The 23,513-nt window shown below is 46.2% G+C and overlaps 1 protein-coding gene and 3 long non-coding RNA genes across 4 annotated transcripts in view; 2 read left to right on the forward strand and 2 right to left on the reverse strand.

Moving 5' to 3' along the window:
* The window catches only part of RAB12 (RAB12, member RAS oncogene family), a 23,973-nt gene extending 18,894 nt beyond the window's left edge, over nt 1-5,079 (forward strand). The window contains exons 3-6 of the mRNA XM_082418733.1: nt 344-482; nt 2,142-2,231; nt 2,844-2,948; nt 3,889-5,079. Of these exons, the coding sequence (XP_082274859.1) occupies nt 344-482; nt 2,142-2,231; nt 2,844-2,948; nt 3,889-4,002 (448 nt within the window). The 3' untranslated portion in view covers nt 4,003-5,079. The remainder of the gene's footprint in view (nt 1-343; nt 483-2,141; nt 2,232-2,843; nt 2,949-3,888) is intronic.
* LOC309640278 overlaps nt 1-23,513 on the reverse strand; it is a 711,494-nt gene that overhangs the window by 133,389 nt on the left and 554,592 nt on the right. The gene's annotated exons all lie outside the window — the stretch shown is intronic.
* LOC309640293 lies at nt 4,881-17,313 on the reverse strand. Its single transcript, XR_014252170.1, has 2 exons — nt 12,942-17,313; nt 4,881-12,910 (listed from the first exon to the last, which is right to left on the reverse strand). It is a non-coding gene; the product is annotated as an uncharacterized lncRNA (long non-coding RNA).
* On the forward strand, nt 17,629-22,932 carry LOC309640267. Its single transcript, XR_014252144.1, has 2 exons — nt 17,629-18,699; nt 19,228-22,932. It is a non-coding gene; the product is annotated as an uncharacterized lncRNA (long non-coding RNA).

Here is a 23,513-nt window from a genome sequence, read left to right on the forward strand (position 1 = left end):
GGGGACTCCATCAGCAAAATCAGATATTCACCATCGAGTTCAGTTAGAGTTCTAGGCTTAAATCTTTTCAGGTATCATGCATGCATGCATTTTGTCATTGTTGATAACCACCTAGTTTATGATGTGTTATACTTTCCACCATTTTACACGGCATTTACTTCTTTTCAAAATCTTGGTTTGAAGGAAATTGGGGCTTCCTTATGATTTTGTTTGGATGTACCTAGCTCAGAAAAGCTACCCCCACTAAGAGTGAATATGCACAGATGTGTGAGGAGTTACTCACAGTTGGGCTGAGGCCCTCCCTGTTGTTGTTCAGAAACTAATTTTTGCTGCTGTTTCTTAGGGACACCGCAGGTCAGGAGAGATTCAACAGCATTACCTCAGCTTATTACAGAAGTGCCAAGGGGATCATATTAGTATATGATATCACTAAGAAGGAGACATTTGATGATTTGCCAAAATGGATGAAGATGATTGATAAGGTAGGTGTTGCATTTCTCTCTCAGATGTGAACTCCTTGCTTGTAGGTGTTAATCATTACAAAAGGAAGAAGGGAAACATTTATGGAGCATGTTTTTCCATCCTGAATGTCATTTAATCCAGATGACAGCGTTCAAAGTAGGTGTATAGCCCTGCATCATAGATGAGGCAGAGAAGAACTAAAATGTCTCCAGGATCCCCTTATAAATAATAGACCCAGGATTTTTATTCTGGTACTTGGGCTGTGTGACTTCAAAGCCCAGACATGCTCATTGCACACCGTCCGGCTGCGTCCGTGGAATCAGATTCAGGACTCCTTGTTTCTGCAGAAAGTTCACTTGGACGCTCGCTTTGTGAGTGTCCACAGAGTGACAGCCTCCCAGGGACAGCCGTCTCCACTGTGCCCGTGGGACACGCCAAGGGCCTCGGTCACCACGGGACCTCTGCCCTCAAATGAGAGATGGCCTTCACCTCCTCACTTTGAACTAAAGAAGAGTTTATCCTTTGGACCACACTTGACTATATAGAGACAACCCAAGTCTGTATGAATAATGTAATCTGTGGGTTCCCCTCTGAGAATCGGGGACCCAAAATACACATGGAGACGACACAGCCGCTGAGGGTGAGATGCGGTGGTCAACAGTGGCCACATTTTGAGAGTTTTTTCCCCCTTATTCAGTAATTTGATGTTTAGTTCCTTTGTATAGCAAGCACACTTAGTATATTATAAACTGGATTTTGTTTACAAATTGTATTAAACCCATCTGTTAGATGATGTTGGAGAATGTTCCTTTGCAGGTCTTACTAAGCACATTTTCAACGCGTGCCTCTTTAAAGTGTGTTAGGGACCAGGGTTGCCAGGGTTACGGAGATGGCGGGACCCAGGGCGGGTCTGGGCTCTGGGATGGCGAGTCTCCGGATGTGATGTCCTCTCCTCCTGAAGCCGCGGAGCGTGCTCCTAAGGACCTCAGACAGGGGCACCCTTGCTGCCAGCTGACAGCACAGAACCGAGGGATGGAGTTAAAACCGAAGGCAGTGGCCTCCATGTTAGGGGCTGCTGTTTTTTTTTAAACTTAGAAATGGAGCTTAACTTTTCCTCATTATAAAATTAATGATACCTTATCATTATGGAAAATTTAGAAAACCAAGAAAAGCACAAAAGTAAATTTTAAAAATCTTTAGTTCTGTCATCCAGAAAAACTAGATTGGGTCCCTACTCCATTTAGTTTTACACCCTGCTTATTGAACTAAATATTCTGTCACAGGGGCCTTCCTGTGTCATCTTAATGTTCTTCCGAAGCCTTTGTTTTGTTCTGTTTTGTTTATGGCTTCATACTTTTGTGTACTTTATTTCATTCTTCACCTACTTTGTGGGATTTTTAGGTTTTTTTCAACTAAGTGTAAAACTTTGCCTATATTTTGAGTCATTTCCCTAGGATAGATTCTTACGAATCATGGGTCAAGGGCTGAGAACGTTGTGGTTCGTCAGGCCTGTGACCACGTTGCCATGAGCCCGGCAGGAACCCTGCCCGGGACAGAGTAGATGCTCAGAGATCGTGAAGCAAGTGGTCGGAAGGGTGAGATGTGTTGCCTTGGTTTATGTTTCCCGTCATGTGTGATGTGCTTGTCTTTGAAATGCAGCTTCTTTTACAATCCCACAGTATGCTTCAGAAGACGCAGAGCTTCTTTTAGTTGGAAATAAGTTGGACTGTGAAACTGACAGAGAAATCAGCAGACAACAAGGTGAAAAGGTGAGGAAAGGGGGGCAGAGAGGGGGTCTCAGCACCCACGCTCTGTACAGTGAGCACTCCGTGTGCTTTCCCTTTTAATAAATGACTTTATAATTATTTCATAATTTTAAAAATGTGATCACTCAGTTGCATCCTTCTTATTCATTTGCTTTTGTTAACTTCCTGCTCCTTTAAATTCATTTTGAAATGGAGGGGAGAAAAACACATTAGTGTATCCTGCATTATTTAGTATCTCACCTGACATTTTATACAGAGAAATATTCTTTTAAACCGTACAATTGCTTTCGTGGTTTTTCTCTCACTCTGACCTTCCGTGGAGAAGCGGTGATATTCATGTTTTAAATGTCAGATACACTACAGTTTAGAAACTTGGGCACGTAGTTTAACTTGGTGTCACCTTACAGATTTTGTTTTGTTGTTTTCTTATCATGTAGGAAATTGGCTACACTTGTGAACTTTACATTTGAGGGTAAACAGGACTTTCCAGGCCTTTCGTCCCAGCCCTTCCCTGAAAGCCGAAGCCCCAGAGCTGTCCGTCCCCCGTCACAGGCCCCGTGCTTGTACATTAGATTGTGTTGCATCCCCGCAGAGAAAAATAATGTGTTTTCTTAGTTTGCACAGCAGATAACTGGGATGCGGTTCTGTGAAGCAAGTGCCAAGGATAACTTCAACGTGGACGAAATATTCCTGAAGCTTGTCGATGACATCCTGAAAAAGGTAAAAAGAGAGAATCGTACATCGTGGAAGTGTTTCATCTGAAACCTGTTCATTGTTTCCTTTGCTATTTTTTGGTTGGGAAACTTTTACGTAGAAAGGGAAGCACGGGGGTCATCGTCAGGCTGAAGACCAAGGGGGCGAGGACCCGGCCCCAGGAGCCAGCTCGCTGCCGTGGCAGCCTTTCCCCACGTCCCTAGTGCCACGTTCCAGTCCTCGCTCAGCCTCACACGTGGTCTGGGTATGAGCGGGTGTGACTGCGGGCCGTGTTATTTGACTTTTGCTCCTCTCTTGTTGGAGTTTTACCACAAAGGACTAAGTTAGATACAGACAGTGGAGGTCTTGCCCCGCCTTGGGGCCCTGCTGTCCGGCGGGGCCTGAGGCCGTCCTGGGACCTTTTGTGGCGCCAGGTGGCAGGAAGATGGCTTCACTGGACGGCAGCACTTTGTTCAGGCATCTTTGGGCTTGCATCCAAAGATTTCTTAGTGAGATCTTTAAGTGTATTTGTATTACTATTACACATAATCGACTCGGTTCAAACGTAATTCAGAAGCTTCTAATACAATGGCTGTCTGTACAATTACCAGGATAAGGTACTTCTTTCTTTAGTAATGGTATAACCCCAGAGAACACAGAACTGTTTTTTTCATTTTTTGGTACGTTAAGTTTCCATTATACTGGACTGTGAAAATAAATGTTTATGAGGTCCATCGGCTCTCTTCTGCCGTAGGGTGTGAAATAGGCTGCACAGCGTTTGTGTGATGGTTGAAGCTCCCTGAACCTGGTTCTTAGGTTTTGGCTTAATATTTTCATGCCTAATTAAATTCTGATGATTGAAGAATTTTCTATAAAAAATACTTTGGTCTTCTATAATGGTACGATTTGTAGTCTTTACATATACATTGTTGGGTTAAAATGTACTTGTCTTTTTCTTTATCCTCAGATGCCTCTGGACATGCTAAGGAACGAGCTGTCCAATAGCATCCTCTCCTTACAACCAGAGCCTGAGATCCCACCAGAACTGCCTCCACCCAGACCACACGTCCGATGCTGTTGATTCGCTGCATTGGAGACAAAGTGGGAGCGATTCCTGGAGAGGGGAAAGGTTCCATTCTGCACTACAATCATTTTGACCATTTCCTTTCGCACTTTGTAATCCAAGTCAGAGCTATACACTAACTTGTAAATACGCAGATATGCAATCCTGGGTAAGTTTTGGTTATAAATGACATATTTCCCTCCAAATTGTTATATTTCATGCATTATCCCGGTGCCTAGTGTATGTACACTGGGAAACGTAGTACTTCTAATACGAAGAACAGGAGAAATGAGAGCTATAATGTTTCTTGAAATAAATAATTGTCCTTGTTAATTATATTATGAGGACAGAGATATTCTGATAAGAAGAAAGAACGTGGTGCTTTGCTTACTGTTTTAAAGAAAATTTGTAAAACTAAAAACTTTTGGGGGGGAAAAAACGCTATCTTGAATGCTTTTTCTTTATTTACATTTCTCCCAGCCATAGCATCTTTGAAGTGTTGGAGTGTTTCCCACAAAGCAAGCTCCATTCATAGCCGTCTTGAAGGTTATTTATTCACATTACGTATTACTGGTAGAATATGACTAGTTAGAAGGTAGGACTTGAATTGGTCCCGAGGCGCGAATCTCTCTGGTTTCCTGATGGACATACCCTGTGCTTTTAAGAACTACAAAGATTCAGTAAGAAATGTTTTTGAAACTATAGAAGATTTAAAAAGAACACTGCTGTTCTAAACAAATCTTGTTTAAAGGAATTTTAAAGAGATACATTTTACTATATCAAAGAAAGTACATGTATTTGCCTAAACATTCTATATACCTTTGTAATGATAAAACTTCTCCCCTTGATGGCGAAGGTTATTCCTATTAGGCCTAGACTGTGTTCTTTTCTTTCCCCCCACCCCGGTCTGATAATGAATTTGTGAACTCTATCTTTGGTATATCTTTTCTTAAATTGCACTGTTTGTTTAGTCAAGGTAAATAAGTCATTATGTATTTGAATAACTTGGCGTGTCTTGAGTGTTGTGATATGAGAAGCATTGTGGTCTTTCTACAATAATGAAATGCAAATAAAATTTTGTATTTATGAATGACAGTTGAGTTACCACACTTATTTGTGCAGTTATAAATTACATATTTGATGATATTCTTCCAAAACTCCACATCTTAATCTTTTGAGTGTCTTAGATAAGAAAAATGCAGCCGCCTCCTCCATGGAAAACATTTTGATAGTTTCTCAAGAGTTTTAAGCATAGAACTACAATACCACCCAGCAATTCCACTCCTGGATCTACATCCAAAAAAATCAAAAGCTGGGGCACAAACAGATGTTATACACTAATGTTCACAACTTTATTCACAGTAGCCAAAAAGTGGAAGCAACCCAGGTGTCCATCAGCAGGGGAATGGATTCTGACCCAGGCTGCAGCATGGATGAACCTGGAGGACATCGTGCTGAGTGAAATGAGCCAGTCACACGAGGGGCCTAGACTAGTCAAATCCACAGACACAGCCCTGGTGGGTGCCAGGGGCTGGGGGAGAGAGGAATGAGGAGTTACTGCTTAGTGGATACAGAGTCTGAGTGCAGGATGACAAACCTTGCTGGAGGTGGATGGTGGTGATAGTTGCACAGCAGTGTGCATGCACTTCACGCCACAGGGCTGCACACTTGAAATGGTTAAATATATGTCTGTCTACAGATAGTGTCCTCAAGAGAATGTTCTGTGTAATGTCTCTGCCTTCTGCCGTCCAACAACCAGTCGTGGATTGTGCCGATCATTTACCTGTTGTCTCACCTCCACGACGGCCCTCCTGTGCTCTGCCCTGTGATGCCAGGGCCCCAGCTCTGAAGGACACCTGCCAACACCCCTGCTCTTCCCGTTAGACCTGCTGCTGGGAGGAGCTCGGGGGGCTGGGAGGAGAGGGGAAGGGACTTGCCATTTCCCCCCCCCCCCCCGTCTTTTCCCCTGCAGAGACAGCTGACCTTTAGCTCCAGCTCCCTGCGGACCCTCAGCTGAGCCTGGCTGCACCCACCGGAGGGGCCAGGGCAGTGCCACCGCTACACTGCTCCTTGCAAAGTCTTCCTTTTTCTACCTCCTGGATCCTTGAAGTGCTGTTTCAAGTTGGTAGGTGGTTTTATTTAACTAACGGTTTAATTAAAGTTTTGACTATTAAAACTGAGGGGTGGGACTTCCCTGGTGGTCCAGTGGTTAGGACTCCACGCGTCCGCCGCAGGGGGTTCAATCCCTGGTTGGAGAACTAAGATCTCTCATGCCGCTGAGTGCAGCCACAAAAAACTGAGGGATGAATATTAGTTGAGGACGCAACAAAACGAGATTCGTCTTGCTTGTCTCAAGCTGTAAAACTACCTAAAATTCGTTGGTGGGTTTTTTTTGCCCCCCACAAATGACTTGCATTACCAGGGAGAGAGAAAGTACTTGTCTTACAGATTATTTATTGCCTAGAAGTCGTAAGTAGGCCACAGACTGCAGCTAAGGGTGGGTCAGGACATGATATACGGGCTAGTATTCATGCCACGATACTGTGGTGAACAAAGGTTAAGTCTATTGCATGATTGCTGTTAAGCCAGGCCCTGTGCTTGGAGCTGTAGGGACATGACAGAGAGAGACCATAGGCAGACCCTGCCTATAAGGATAAGTTCGTCAGGTGCAACAGACGGACCCCTAACAGGAGTGCAGGGCAGAGCTTCCATCATGAAAGGACAGGTGCAGAGTCTGGGAAGCAGAGGAGGAGAAGCACGGCCAGTGTGGGGAGAAGGGGTGGAGGGAGGTGGAGGTGCTCTTCCTGGGCTTTCAGGAATGACTAGGCTACTGACCGGTGGCTAGAGGGATGGTGTATTCACAAGCTGTTGATTTGAAACCAAAAGGACCCTCTGGAAAAAGCAGACCTCATAGTAAAGCGTGCACTGCTATCCCCATGGCTTATAGCTTCCTGAACACTTGGCCGCTCCTTGGAAATGTTCGATTAAGCCTGTTCTCTTGGTGGAGACAAGGCAGTGACTGGAAATGCAGTCAAGCCGTTTGCATGCAAAACCTGGAGCATGTCTCATTCCCATAAATGGACAGTTATTACTGAAGAAGGTTCTGGAGAACTGCCTCTGTGAGCTGATGAGTTTGGTCCATTTGCCAACAGGTCCGCTCTTCCATAGGCTTGAACCATAACCCTTTTTGACAATGTGAGAACAGGATAAACCAGCCCCAATCCACCCACTGTTGACAGACAGCTCACCGCACACGCCCAGTGGGTGGAAGTTCCCAGGTGCCCTCCCAGCAGAGACAGCAGGGCCCCAGGGCAGTGAGGACTTAATCACCCCTGTTGACTGATGATGGGCTGGGGGTTTAAGGCTGTTGGGCGAGATCAGCAGTAGAGTGCCTACACTGTACTGGGTTTCTTTCTTTAAAAAATTGCAGACCTTTCCAAAGACAGCTCAGCAGATGCTTGCGATTAAAATGCATTTTACTGTATGGAAGAGTGCGTTTTCTAAAAGACAAGGGGTGCTGCCGGGGCTAAAGCTCTCTGGAAGAGACTGTGGCCTCAGGGTGTGTCTCAGACCCATCAGGCCTACGGGGGTCATCAGCTTTACCTGTAGGGTCAGTCCATTAAAGATGTACCTCAACTTGTTGAAATGCCCTTTAACTCTGGAAACAGCTTTTCAGTCCATAATTCGAAACAAAAGATTTTAGTATAAGTAACTTGTTAGTTTGAATCCCCATTAAAGTGTAATCTGGTGTTGCCGAGTACCAATAACTGGATATTGAATTGAGCAGGAGAGTGTTGGGTACCTGAAGGGGAATCATGAAAATAGGTAAGAAAATGGTTTAGAAAGAGAATGAGACCAAAAACAACTGGGCCAACTTCCATTTGGCTCTCCCCTCAGCCAGGCTGGACAGACTACAGACGTTCACCACACCACCGTGTCCCCCAGGCCCTGCCGCTCCTCACTCTTGGATGGTTGCCACCTACTGCGGCCTGTCATGGGACCATTGAAAATGTGTCCAATGCAAGCAGAAGGAAGGAAATAATAAAGATGAAGCATCAAAAAATGAAATTAAGAACATAAAAATAATAGTCAATAAACCAAAAACTATCCACACAACAATTTAAAAAAAAACTTAACTTTTAAATGGGTAAGAATTAGTCATTAGGGAAATGCAACTCAAAACCACAAATGAGATGACTTCACACCAATGAGGATGGCCATTATCAAAAGAACAAAATAAGTGTTGGCAGGGATGTGGAAAAGTTGCAACCTTTACGCAAGGTGGGAATGTAAAATGGTACAGCCACTGTGGAAAATGGTATGCAGTTCCTCAAAATATTAAACATAGAATTACCATATGATTTGGCAATTCCGATTCCAGGTATGTGCCCCAAAAAAGTGAAAGCAGAGGTTCAAATAGATATTTGTACATCCGTGTTCGTAGCAACATTATTCAAAATAACCGAAAGATGGAAGGAAGGAACCCATGTGCCTATTGATGGATGAATAAAGAATGTGTTCTGTGATATATACTTACAGTGGAGTATTATTCAGCCTTAAAAAGGAAGGAAATTCTGACACCACATGCTACAGAATGGACAAACCTTGGGGGACATCGTGGTGAGATAAGTCAGTCACAAAAGGATATACTGAGTGATTCCACTTGTATGAGGGACCTAGAGCAGTCAAATTCACAGGGACATAAAGTAGAATGATGATGGCCAGAGACTGGGGCAGGGGATAAGGAGTTAGTGTTTAACGGGTGCAGAGTTTCCATTTGGAAAGATGAAAAAATTCTGGAAATTGATGGTGGTGATGGCTGCACAGTAATGTGAAATGAATTTGTTGCCCCTGAGCTGTACATTTACAAATGGTTGAACTGGTAACTTTTACGTTATGTATATTTTACCACAATGAAAAAAAAAATGGGGAAAAGGTATCTTTTAAACGATCAACAAAATTGACAAACCTCTAGCCAAGCTCATCAAGAATATAGAGAGAAGATCGATTTACCCATATCTGGAATAAAAGAGGGGACATCATTACAGGCACTTAAAGACATCAAAAGAATGATAATGAAACACCATAAACTATTCTGTGCACATAAATTTAACAGCCTAGATAAAATGAACAAATGTCTTGAAAAATACAAACTGCCAGAGCTCATTAGGAAAGGAAAGAAACAGGAAATTTTCTCAACCTGCTGAAGGTCACCTATAAAACCCAACAGCTAACCTCATACTTGGTGGTGAAAGAATGATCACTTTTCCTCTAAAATTAGGAATAAGGCAAGGATATTTGTTCTTTAACTAACATCATACTAGAGGTCCTAGCCTGCAGTAGAGCACAAAAAAGAAAGAAAACGCTCTCTATTCACGGATGGCATGATTGTCTACATAGAAATTCACAAAGAATTTACAAGAAAACTATTAGAACTAATAAACGAGATGGCAAAGCAAAGGTGGATGTCCCTCCCCCTTATTTGTCACCCCTTCTCCATCTCCCCTGGGACTGATCCGAAAATAACTTACCGCAGCCTGTTTTAGAAAAGCCAGTAGAAGATGCAGTGGTTGCACATAAACCGGATGCCAAGAACGATGTTGGAGGGGCCCCCCCATCGGTCTAGCACTTGCATTAGGCTTTTTTATTTTCCATCAGGATTGAAGTCACCCCTCCCATATGCTTGGTGCTTTTAAACATACGGACTGCTCTTCATCAGCTGCACAGTTACCCATACTCCAAGCTGCTAAATTCAAATATCTGCTGCTCGACTTTGTCAAAAATTCCGTAGCTCGTAGTGGACAAGCCGTAGTCTCCGTTCCCTTCTTTCTTGTTATTCCCCAAGTCGGGACAGCTCATAGGAGAGCTGGGTAAGGAACCCGTGGTCCTCACTTCCAGGAATTGTCTTCACTGTGCCCTGATGTCATGCCTTCAACTAACACGGAGCAACCCCAGGAAACCTCTCATGGAACCCATGCTTACCTTGAGTGAAGGGATGTGGTTGAGTGCACTGTTAGCCTGAATTTCTATTTATTTTTTTACTCTGCTTTAGTGCATGTATTCATTAAGCCATCTAAAATCCCTTGGGAAGCCACATGGACTGTATAATGCAATGAAATATCTTAGTGGTCCAAGGATCATCTCTGAAGGACTTCTGCAATGATGCAAACTTTCCATTAGGGGGAGCTAGAGTACTAATGCTAAAAATACTGCAGGTTAAAATAACATCGTTTGCAAATTGCACAATTGTTTCTCAATTAGTCTTTATTATTTTCATGTTTTCCGCTATGTATAAAAGGCATACATAATTTAAAGGTATCATTTGAATATATGGTATAATTTAGGAGGGGAACGTGAATCTTAAAACTTATGCCCTACTTTTTAACAGTACTTTGAACAGACCTAATGAATTTGGTTTGAACTCAGGGGAATTTTCCTAAATCAAACGCTGAAGTTTTTTTAAGCCTAAAAATGTTTTAGAGGTAAACAGAGTACAGTAAGAGTTTTAAAGATAATTCTTTTGGTAAAATGTATTGTTTGCTTTTTATCAGTCACTGAAGGAAGACAAAAATGTATTTTACTCACTAAATCTACCCGGCGTTTACTTTTTAAATTGTAGTCACGGACCACGCTCAGAGATTAGGACTCACAGCTGTGGGCATATATCGCAGGACCAGTTAAGGAAAGGAGTGGGTGCTGCCGGGTAAGGAGTCCACAGAAGGCTGAAAGGGAGGGAAGCAAGGGACCGGTTTCCGCCAAGTGGCACAGTCCCCGTGAGCCTGGGGAAGGAGTTTAAAGAGGACACATTAATGTCAGATACAGCGTGAGGAGCATAGAGGCCAGAAGTACAAAGCCTTCTCCGAGGAAGAGAAAAAGAGATGCCAACGTGAATTTTGTAAGTATGTAACCCTTGGCCGGCATCCCTTTAGAGGTTTATGATCTAACTTACACCAGCAGGACGTAAAACAGGACTCCTCTGGCTACAGGACTGTGTTCGGTAATGATTCAGTTTAGAGTGTAAGCAGAGGATGTGAACTTCCCTCTGGTTTCTCTCCTTGGCAGTTGGGTTTAGGCAGAGAGAGTGCTTGGAGAGGCCACGGAGAGGTGAACAGGAGAAAGAGGAGAGAAATAGCAGGTGCTGAGGAAAGGTCGTTGTCTCCTGGTTTCTTAGAAGGTAGGGCATCAGCCGCAGGTGACCAGGGGGGTTCCAGGGGGGCGAGGGTCCCGGGGACTGGACGGAACAGGGCTTCTCAGCCCGCAGGCTCTCCTGGGGATTTTCTGGTTTGGTTCTGTTCTGTGCTATTCCAGTCATTTTTATGGCGATATAACATACGTAAAGAAAAGGACACACATCATTAAGTCGTACAGAGGACAGGTTTTTCTCAAAGTGGACAAGAGTAGCCTCAAAGCCTCAGAAGTTGCCTCTGGCGCACCATCCTAACTGCTAACGCCATAGCCCAGTCTGCCGGCTGTTGAACTTTCTGTAAATGAGTCGTTTGTAAGGCGCTCTGTTGCTCAGAACGGGGCTGATAGGGACAGTCTTGCTCTTTGATGTGGCGGACATAGGTGTGCACCCCTGTTGGGAGCACCTAGGGGGAGGACTGCTGGGTCATAGGGTGTGCTTATATACTCATAGATCCCAACGAAGAAGTTTCCCACAGGACTGGTACCAATTTACAGTGTCTGTGTATCCTGTTACCGAAAGTGGGGTCCAGCTGCTTGCCGCTCAAAAGCCAATAAAGAGCAAGGTTGGTGGAAAGGACAGTTTGCTTCATTTCGGAGGCCGGCAACCGAGAGAGAGGGCAGACTCCTGTCCGAAGGCTGACTCCCCCCCTGACATCAGTGGGCAAGAGCTTTCAGAGGGGTGTTTCAGGGGTGTATAGGCGGAGGGAGGGGGCTACATGCAGAAACAGCACAGTCAGCTCTGACCGTCATCTTGAAATTGGTCATCGGTGGTCTGACCAGCGTCGTCTTGATTGTTTTAAGTACAGTTAGTCTTCAGTTCCAGGGATGGTTTGTTCCCATTTCCTTGAGGCCAGTTCTCGGAATTGTGGCAGCTTATGTCATGGCTATAGTCTGGTCATCATGTAGTTAACTTCTTCCACCTGGTGGAGGTTTCAGTATCTATAAGACAGCTCACAGGATATGGCTCAGAATATATCTAAGGTCCTTGACTGTGCTTAATGACTAAACTATAATTATTTAGTCTTGTTGGACTGTTTTCCTTTGCTTCTGCATTTTCCCACTTCTCTGATTAAACTTATGCTCTTTTTTTAATATTTATTTATTTATTTGGCTGCACCGGGTCTTAGTTGCGGCATGCAGGATCTGTAGTTGCAGCATGCATGTGGGATCTAGCTCCCCGACCAGGGATCAAACCCGGGCCCCCTGCATTAGGAGCGCAGATTCTTACCCACTGGACCACCAGGGAAGTCCCTAAACTTATTCTCTGACTAAAGTTTCTCTACAGACAAAAGGCAGGCGGAGGACATGGTGGGGAAGGACCATAGGGTCCTGCTCCATTTTAATACCAGTGACTCTATAATTAAACTACTGGCATTTAATATTACTGTAATAATAACAATCTATTATCGTATAATAAAATACTATAATTATTCAAATAATCAAATAAATATTTAACTAATTAATTATTAATGATAATTATATTAATAGAATCTCTTAACAACTGTATATGGTCAGGCCACTCAAGATGGCTGTTCTCTTGCTCTCTGGACATCCCCTGCCCGACCAGGGCCTGCTTCACCTTCGCCCTACTTACAAGACTGACCTCCCTCATACTTGCCCCAGGCCCCAGCTGGTGATTATTCTTATCAAAGGGGGTGGTGAGGGGCGTGCCCCTCTGCTGGTTTCCCTGGTAACTAATGAGCCCACCTGACGTCAATTTCCGTATAACTGGCAATCTCCCCTTCCCCCGCCCCGGGAGTGAAGACTGCCACTGTGTCCTGCCTGCTGTGCACCGAACACGGTAGGGTGTCGCTCCAGGACCCTGCTTCAGATGTGTAAGCTCCCCCATCCATTAAACCACTTATGTCTCTTTTGCTGACTCTGGGCTCTTTCTTCGGTCTTGAAGCTGGGCAAGCAGAGGGTTTGTAGGCCTGTGGGGTACAGCCCAACGACTTGAAATTGCCCATCTTTTTTCATTTTATCCATTCTGATGGATGTATTGTGTTATTTCATTGTGGTTTTAATGGGGTTTTTTTCCATTTTTTCTATCAAGTTGTCTGCCTTTTACTTACTGATTTGTAGACACTCTACATGTCCTGGATACTCTCCTGAAGTATTCGTGTAAAGCTATAAATGCTAACTCATGATACCAGGGAAACCGATGTCTTTGAGCAGACAGAGCCTCAGGGAGAAAATCGTAGATGGTAAAGCTCTTACTCGGTGGCAGCTGGCCTTCCCAGGACTGTGGTTCAAAAAGCTGCAGGTGCCAACGCCACTGTATGGGTCACTTCCAGGAAACAAGGGTGTAAGTTAAAAGCAACCCAAGGAATATGTGACTCTGATTTACTGGAAAACTTTTGTCTCATCTTCCAAAGAAACTCACAGTGTTGAGAGCAAGTTCTAGAATGAGGCATTCCTTCAAACTGTGGTCCACGTGATCTATTGGCAAAACAAGCAAGCTTCATATGTGACTAACGACTTGCTCTAAAATGAGCCCCACTTGGCACTAAGCAGAATCCTGGCATCGTCTCACTGTTTGGGAAACAGTAACATTGGTTCACTCAGATGAATTTGTAAATACTGGCCATTGTCACTCAAGAGTTAGGCCTTTCAGCTTAGGCTGTGTGAGAGTCAGGAAGGCTGGAGGCTTTCTCAGGGGTGACCTTCCTACTCAGGCTCTAATGCCTGGTCTGCAACGCCCAGCAGGCTGGCCAGGGGTCCTCTTACTTCAACAGTGACAGCCAATTACTCACCCAGTTGGCCCCCTGGAGTATTTTATCTCTCACCAGGTGGATAAGGGCTTGGAGAACAGACTTGATAAAAGGAACTCCTGCGGATTTGGCCTTAACCTGACAATAAAGCAAAACTGCTCACAACCAGCCTGACCCTTTTTTTGCATTTTGACCCTGGCATAATTTATGATGACTATTTGAAACTAAATAGGTTCATTTAAATTAAAGCCATTTTCACATTGCAAGAAAGGTCTGATTTCATAGGAAGAAATATCAATACTTGAAGTTTAAAGGCAGTGCAAAATCTCCAGCCATCACCAGCACTGATACAAAGCAGTTGGTGAACTCCTGGGTGCCAGTGGCCTCAGCCCTTTAATTTCCATCACAGACCTGGCTTTGTCATCGCCAAGGTCACTCCCGGTCCCTCCCGGACGCTGCCCCGGGCTGCAGGCGGAGGGAGCTGCTTCGGACTCTCATTTCCTTTTGCCTTTGGCTCAAAAGATCCAGGTTCCTTTTTTCTTTTGCCTCTTCTCCTTGGGCAGGAATTTAAATTGCGCCCTGAGGTTTTCTCACTATCCCAGGTCTTCGTTTTTAATGCCTGGCACCTGCTCCCTTTCAGGTTTTTCTGTTGGCTTTCCTTTTCTTCACCATTTGTGCAATATTTTTCATCATCACTATTTTATGATTTTTCCCTTCATTAGGAAGAAAAATGCTGTAAGTCTTACAGATGCTTGAAGGTCTTTTGGAACTGCTGGGCCCACCATACCCCCCTACCCCGACCCCATGCAAGCTTAGCAGCTGCCAGGCCTTCCTCCTCTTGGGACCCCACCCTGTGGGGTGGGGGAGGTGTCATATTGCCATGACAACCAGCAACCTGCAAGTCAGCTAGTTGAGGGTGTGCTAGCTCAGGTCTGGGGCGTTGGCCCAGCCTGGGGGCCCTCCCCAGCATTACTGGAAACAACCCCGTTGGGTGCCCCCCAAGTCCTGGCGTGCTCTCCCAGCTCTGTGCTCACTGGTCTTAGCAGCTACTTGGGGTGAAGCCCACAGCCGGGGAGGGTCCACAGAAAGTGATGAGTATTTTCTCTGCAGGGAATCAGTCATCACTCTGTCCTCAGTGTGTTTATTCCGAAGTCAAGAATGAATGTCCAGGGACTTCCCTGGTGGCGCAGTGGTTAAGAATCTGCCTGCCAATGCAGGGGACACGGGTTCGAGCCCTGGTCCGGGAAGATCCCACATGCCGCGGAGCAACTAAGCCTGTGCGCCACAACTACTGAGCCTGCGCTCTAGAGCCCACGAGCCACAACTACTGAGGCTGCGCTCTAGAGCCCTTGAGCCACAACTACTGAAGCCCACGTGCCTAGAGCCCGTGCTCCACAACAAGAGAAGCCACTGCAATGAGAAGGCTGTGCACCGCAACGAAGAGTAGCCCCCGCTCACCGCAACTAGAGAAAGCCTGTGTGCAGCAACGAAGACCCAACACAGCCAAAAATAAATAAATAAACTTATTTTTTAAAAAAAGAATGAATGTCCAAAGCCGCCATGATGGTCCGGCTTGGTCCTGACGCTGAAGGCAGGGGAGAGAGGAGGGCTCTAAGAAATTGGAGGGGAAAACCGGACAGATTTTGTACCTCATTTGCAAGGGCAGTTTTTATTTTAACATCTTGCCATCCTTAAACCATAGTAGTTCTTCCTAGGGAAGGCTTCCTGGGGGGGGGGCCCTGTGCAATGTCTGTCTTGAATGCTGCTTATCAACCAGCTTGAACACGACATGGATGGATCATGTATAAACCACTTTGAAACAGAAGCTCACAGGCGCTGGTCACCGGGAGACACTCCAGAGGCGGCTGGGGAGCAGGGCAGCGGGGAAGGGAGGCCGCCTGAGCCGGCGACTGGCTGTCCTGTGTGGCCCCAGCGGCAGAAGCTGACGGTCTGACCTTAAGATAAAATCCCTATTGATCGACAGTTGTCTGGGCACTAACAGATCAGGAAGCAGAAAGGCCTTACTCTTTGCTTCATGTGACTTTCCTGCTAATGATGCTGAGACGAATAACAGGACTCAAACTGAAACTCAATTTCCTCCCAGGCTGCAGAGGGAAGCAGGGGCCGCTGGAGACGGGGTGGCCGGTGATGACGCACCTCGTCTGCCCAGGGCACGGGCGAAGCCAGCGCAGTCTATCACGTCCACCGACTGTAATTAGGAAAAGGCCCTGAACTCCGACAGATCTTGGTTGCAGTTTTTAGTCTGCCGCTTAGGAACTATGAATTTGGAAATTTCACCCGATTCCCTGAAGCTTCCATTTCCTCTCCTCTATAATATGAGATTGTCAGGATAAGAGCATATATGCAGGGTCCTGCCTGAGACAAACACTGGCTGGGAGTGTTCACATTTCCCCCATTTGGGGCCGAAACAAGGGCGTATCCCTGGGAGCCAGGCATGTGTGGATGGCCCCTGGGCAGATGTCCTAGCCCCCATCACACAGGAGGACCCTCAGAATGGTTCTTGGAAATCCCGGGGCCGAGTGGTGACAGAAGCCCAGGCCCCTCCCTGCTCCTGCTGCCGGAAGCTTGCACGCTCCTTGCGCCCGGCTCAGATGAACATCCTCGACCCTGGTTCCCTCATTCCTTCATCGCAGGCAGTAATTTCTCACCCGTAGGCTGGTTTCAGTGCTTAACTCTTCTGTTACAGCCTTTCTCAGGCTCTGCTTTGGATGGCTCTTTCCTCCCCTGGCTTCTACCACCGCAGACCAGCTCTGCAGTTTTTGAACTTCATGCAAATAGACTCACCAAGTGTGCTATTGGTGGACTTTTACAAAATGCTGGGTACATTCCCATCCGCTCTGGAATTGGAGGCAGGTGAGCTCCCTGCTCACGGACCCTGACCTGCCTGCAGGCCCAGTCAGGACCAGCTTCTGGAAAGAGAAGCGTTGAAAAAAGTAAAAAGCTTTCCACTGAATGCCCGATGGGAATGAAGCACGCACAGCCCGGCGGGGACCGTGGCCACTCAGGTGGGCCCCTGACCTGGCTCCAGGTGTCTTAGATTCTACGAGGCTTCCTGGGTGGTTCTCTTGGATGTTATGAGACCTGTGAACTGGAAAAAAAACCCGTATGTGTAAATCCAAACCAAACAAACTTGATTAATCAGAGTCATTACCAAATGATGGTAATTTCCTTGCTTTGCCAACGTGACCTAAAATGAATTGAACCTATTTTCAGGAACATAGCCACACGTCTCTCCAGACGTACCTGATTGGACCATGTTTATGTTTTCATTCATTTATTCCTTTATTTGCCCATCCTGCTTTAGCTGTCAGCCACAGGGCGGGAGCAGGAACAGGAACTGACTGTGAATATTAAGGTGACTTTCTTGATGCCACAGGCTGGTGAAGGCTGCTTGGTATTTGAGTTATAATTCTTTTTTTTTTTTTTTTTTAATTTATTTATTTATTTATATTTATTTTTGGCTGTGTTGGGTCTTCGTTTCTGTGCGCAGGCTTTCTCCAGTTGCGGCGAGCGGGGGCCACTCTTCATCGCAGTGCGCGGGCCTCTCACCGTCGCGGCCTCTCTTGTTGTGGAGCACAGGCTCCAGACGCGCAGGCTCAGTAGTTGTGGCTCACGGGCTTAGTCGCTCCGCGGCATGTAGGATCTTCCCAGACCAGAGCTCGAACCCGTGTCCCCTGCATTGGCAGGCAGATTCTTAACCACTGCGCCACCAGGGAAGCCCTATAATTACTTCTTGAGTCTGTCCCCTGCAACTAGATTGTAAAGTACTTGAGAGCCTGGGAGGTTTCAACCTTTGTAAATTTCTCTGACCCAGAGCAAACATTCAGTGAATGTACCCTGATAATAAATGTTTCTGGACAGAAAGAAAGGGAGGGAGGGGAGAACAGAGAGGGAGGGAGGAAGGAAAGGAGGAAGAAAAGCAAGCGATGTGACTGTACAGAGCTGGGGCATTTCTGTAGGTACATGGATGGATACAGATACATGTAAACCACACCCCTGGGAAGTTCTTGAAGAAATGCTGTTTCTGTTTCCTTCAGAGACACCAGTCTACACTCTTACAAGCTTCACTGTCATATTGTAACTTGAGAATGTAGCATTAATTGCTACACAGAAAGCAAGTGTAACTCACTCGTGAAAAGGCAAATTGCACTGTTGTGCTTTATTTATTTATTTATTTATTTATTTATTTACTTGGCCCCTGAAGGCAAATTGGATAATAAATGACGAACAATCAAACTTGCCATTGATGGTATTGATTGGGAGAAGGATTAAGGCCCACGGTCCTCAGGGATGGCTGGAGGTCAGTCTTTACCAGTTGGGGGCAGTCAGGCCAGTGCCCCGGCTCATTTTTATTTTCACTTTTACTTCCTTCTCCGCCCTGTCTGTGACTTTACCCAGGAAAATAGCACCGCCTGTCACCTAGGAAACTGGCTCTCACGCTGGCAGGTGGAGATGGGTGACCCCACCCTGTCTCATTACAAATTTGCATTTGCAGCTGGGCTCTGGGTGACCTTGCCAAGGACAGAAAGCTAATCCGATGATGCTGGTGAACTGAGGCCCAGCCCCACCCACCTGGCGTCCTGAGGGCCCCGCTGAGGGGTGGGCTCTGCCTGTTTAAGCTGCTAAACACGCCCGTCTCTTCCCTTAAGAAGGAGGCTGCAAAGTGGTTTCGTTCTGAAAATGATTAATAATCCTGATGCTCTGGATTGTGACCGTGCAAGACCCTGGGCCTCTAACTTTGACCACCTTTTTCACCGGATTCCCCGGAGCCGAGGGTTAGCATTGGACTTGAGACTGGGTGAGCTCAGGACAAAGGCCTTGGGTTCCTCCTTTAGTTATGTTAATTGAGAGAAAAGACAGGGGTGAGGGCCGGGACAGTGGGGCCCGGGCGGCCGCTGTCTGCGGGCTGAGTCTATTCTGCAGCTTTGGCAGTGACGGCTCCTTTCTGGGCCCTTTGTCGCTGTTGGCTCGGGGACCTTGGGACTGCGCTCCAGCTGTATGCAAAGTGCGGCCAGGGGCTCGGGGAGGGGGCCCAGCGCATTGTCCTTCTGTCACAGCCTCCCTACCATCCTCCCGTCCTTTATGTGATAACAACAGCCACCAGCACCTTTGGCTACTAGGTGCTATTTGAAGCCTTTCGTCTGGTGAAAGGACTTGATTCTTACGACAGCCTAGGGATGGGCACTGTGTGTGCTCTGATGACCACAGACCCCTAGGCTGCCTGACTGCCCGCGGGGGAGGTGGGCCCAGTGGGGAGGGTCACGCTCCCTCCAGGCGCCTCCTCCATCCTCACTGGCTGTCGACCTGTCTGTCCCCTGCCGTCTAGGGTGACCCGCCGGGCCTGGACCCAGAACTGCCGCGTCCTCCCCGCCTGGCGCCCCCAGTCCTGAGCACGGCCGGCTGCAAGGCCAAGGGCAGGTCCAAGGTAGAGTGCTCCCTGCAGGACAGTCCAGATTCCGGGGAAAAGACACCTCTTGCTTGTCTAAAGAGAGGCTGTGTGTGTATCTTATACCCAGGAGAACAATGATGGAATCGATGATTTTAACCTGCGCTGTAGGAGCTCCTAGCCAGGTGATGCTCTGGGAAGCAGACAGCCAGGGGCCCACGCCCAGGAGCTGACCTTCCCAGGGCAGTAGGCAAACTTTTTCTTCTCTGTTTTTATTAAAAATAAATTATGAATTTTATTTATTGATTTTTTATAACCCAACTAAATAAAAGCATTTTGACTTATGTATCCCTCGACTAACTTTTGTTCTCTACGTGTGTAATCCATGGTGAAAAACGAGGGCTTCCCTCACCCTGTTCCGTCTCTCATTTATGAGCTAAAGAAGTTTGTACTGCTGTTTTCACTGGTTAATTAATTGTCTCATCTTTCGGTGGTTACAGTTTTAATCCAGGTGTTAGTGTTAAAGTTCTCAACTTTAATAAGGTTGAGAAAACAGGGCTAAATTTTTGCACTTGTAAGTGAAAAACATGCGTGTTGTCAGTTTCTCCAGCTGATATAAAATGTGACATGTTTCCTTAAATCAGCAGTTGACTAAACTTCCTTAGGTTAAGAGAAGGTTTAACTTATGAACTTTTTTAGACCTTCATTTGCAAAATTGCCATATTCCCTTTATAGGAGGGATGGGGAAATTTGCAAAAAGTATTTGAATTCTGGAGGCCAAGCCTATGCTTTTTATTGTCTCTTGAAATTCTCACCTGGAGTTTCCTTGCCAAAACGTCAGTGGAATGCAATAGCTATTTCCTTCAGGAATTTCTCAGGGCTTAGAAAAGACTTTCTACTGCGAGGCTGAACTTGTATTTACAGATAAATGGGAGCTAGCAAGGTGTGGTGGAAAGGAAATTGCACCGAGGTAAGGCGATGCGGTGAGGCTGATGAATGGCTAAAACTCTGTTTCATATGATTTGTGTACTTTCATCTCTAAATACGATGTACAAAATCTTTTTAATTTTTTCCTATAATTTAATGAGAGTGTTTGTAAACTACTGGAAGGTGGATTTACATAAAAGGTGTTTTTCCCCTTTTGAAGATGTCAGATTTGAGGCCCTTGCTCCTCCTCTCCGGGGCCCTCCCCCCACCCCGGTGCAAAGTCCCGCAAGGTGGGACAGGGGGCTCAGGACGGAGGGGCAGGCAGGGAAGCAGGAGTCGGGCAAGGAAAGCTGCTCAGCTGCTGCCTGGTTTCTCTAGACCAGCAGTTCTCCAGGTATGGCCTCTGGACCAGCAGCCACAGCCTCACCGGAGATCTTGCTGGAAATGCAGGTTCTCCCCAGTCCTGCTGAATCAGAAGCTCTCGGTTTGGACCCCAGTGATCTGCATTGAAACAAACCCTCTGGGTGATTCGGATGCACACTAAGGATTAAGAATCACGACCCGATAGTCCCAAAGACAAGAGTATTTTCAAACTAAGAAGGCTCTATGGCCTCTTCAGATGCCGGTTCAAAGCAGGAAAACACAACACGATGGGAAATAATACTGGATAAGAGCTTTTCTTTCTAAAATATACAAGAAGAGAAGTGTGGAAGAGACGTCACCACAGTGCACGAATGTTCATGATAGCTGGTGGACAAGACGTTATTTTCCATAATTTGTACAAATGGTTTGAAAAATCCAAAAGAGAAAATGCTACTTTTCTAGTTAGAACTTTTCACTTTGCCTTTTCCTTTGCTAAATTCTTCTAGGAATCAGTGGTGTAAATTTAGGAGACACTCTTTGAAGTATAAACACAGTGAAATATATCTTCAGGATTTTCTTTCCTCCCAACATGAAAATGCTTAAAAACAGGGAATACCCTGGCAGTCCAGTGGTTAGGACTCCACGCTCCCAATGCAGGGGGCACGGGTTCGATCCGTGGTCAGGGAACTAGGATCCCGCATGCTGCACAGTGTGGCCAAAGAAAAGCTTAAAAACAATAGAATTCCCAAAGGAGATAATTTCCCTATGTTCTTATGGTGCCTGGTTAGCCAATGGTTGATTTGACACGTGGTCAATAATAGTTTACTCCTGTCTACCTGCGGACCCCCAGGGAGGGGCTCCGAGCACAGGTATGAGGACATGAGTGTCCTCGTGACCTTCGACTGTAGCACAGGGTCCCCGCCTTGCCTTTTGTGTCAAGTTGTGATAGGTCAAAACTCTACCAATAAAAACACAACCTCTGTTGACAGAAAGTGCTCAAAATATTGGTAAAACTTAAATTCAAAAACAAACAAAAGAAAGGAAGGAGGGGAGGGGAGCAGAGGGGAAGAAAGGAAAGGAATCCTCCCCTAGAGAACCTACCCAAACTCCTCGTGCTGACTTTTATAAGCCATTGTCTCTGTTTGTCGGGCTTACAAAAAGTTTTGTTTTTTTTTTTCCCATAAACTGGCCCCAAATAACACACATGCTATGAAATCCACACCTTCAGTCAAGCATTTGGATTACAGTTAACGATATGGTTTAGACCCTTGAGATCAAGGTATAATTTTACACATTCATAATTTTTGTCACCTTTTCTGCAAAAAAAAAAAAAAAAATTGACAAATGGTCACACTTCTCTGGAGTGTGAAGAGAAGAGATGTGCGACTCCCTTGGTGTCCTGAGCTGACAGACCTGCTCCCGTGGAGCCGGGGCTGAGCATGTGCCAGAGCCCTGAGGTGACACTAGTTGTGTGGCTTTAAGGGGGCAGATCAGGGCTCAGAAGACCATCCTACCCCCGCCATCCTCCACAGGCGGTTAACCAGAATCCTCTACCTGGTTCTCTAAACCCCTACGAATTGGCGAATTGGCGGAATAAATGAAGAAGAGAGGAAACTTACCTTAGTTTCTGAGTGCCTACGTGCTTTACACACAAAGTCCTGTGGAGGTAGGGTCCCCGAGCTGGTGGTAGCTGCCAGCGCCCATCTCGGCCTCCCTGCCCACACTCTCCTTTCAGGATGAGTGCGGTACCCTTCTCCCCGGGAGCTGGCAGCCGCCCTCACGGGACCAGGGGCAGACACCTGGCCCAGGCTGGGTCAACCAGATTTTCTCTTCTGGGAGCTCAGGGACACAGGGGCTGTGTCGGATAGATGTGGGGAGCAGAGCTGCAAAGGCAGGTGTGGTCAGCGGTCCAGGCCATCACTGCAGGAGACCAAACCCACAGACGGAAAAAGTACTAGAGCAAACAGCCACAGGGAGCCTAGACAGATCGCTGGCAGAGAGACATGGAGACAACTCCACTGCTGTGCAGAAGGCAAAAGCTCTCAGATTCCCTCATGCCACGCAGCGGGGCACCGTTTCCTGGAGGTCTGAAGGGGTAGCTCTGGGTCCTCCTTAGTGAACTTGAATGGGCTTATGATCCTGGTGTAAAAGAGTGTATGTCCCAAACCCAGTCGACTTCTGGGAAGACATTAGCATTCTTCTTATTTTTTTTCTTTTAAATTTATTTATTTGGCCAAGCTGTGTGGCACGCGGGATCTTAGTTCCCCGAATAGGGATCAAACCTGTGCCCCTGTATTGGGAGCGTGGAGTCTTACCCATTGGCCCACCAGGGAAGTCCCAGCATTCTTTTTTTTTTGTCCCAGCATTCTTGATTTTTAAAAAGTTAAAACAACAATTTAACAAATGATGAACTTTAATGGGATAAAGAACTTGTACTGGGAAACCTGTCACCTACCCACCCAGTCAAGTGAGACAAAAGTGATCTTTAATCAAACATCCTTTTCTTATCGAATCTGGTCTAACAACAATCATCTAATAACCTTTTCCTTTTCCTAGAAAATGTCCCTGGCAAGAGTGAATCGTATCTCTCTACCAGGGGCCTTTATCTTTGTGTGCAAGATTGCACTAAATCTCAGATCGTGATCGCAAGGTTTGCTTTAGGCACAGGGTTCAGTCATGCCCTGAGGCAGCGGTGGTCAAACGTGGTCTCACCTGGGAACTTGCTGGAAACACAGATTCTCAAGTCCCACTGCAGACCTACAAATAGGGCCCTGGAATGGAGCTCCAGGTGATGCTGATTTGGGGGAGATTGAAGAACCACCGCCCCGAGGGCTCTGAAGCTCCTCAAGGTGGCTGCGGGATACCCGTCAGGCCTGCCCTTGGGTGGGTTGCATGGAAATGGAGAGACCCATCCATAAACCACTTTTCCATAATTC

Source organism: Balaenoptera physalus (assembly GCF_965194825.1).
Source record: "Balaenoptera physalus genome assembly, chromosome: 12".
In the NCBI taxonomy this organism is placed as follows: Eukaryota; Metazoa; Chordata; class Mammalia; order Artiodactyla; family Balaenopteridae; genus Balaenoptera; species Balaenoptera physalus.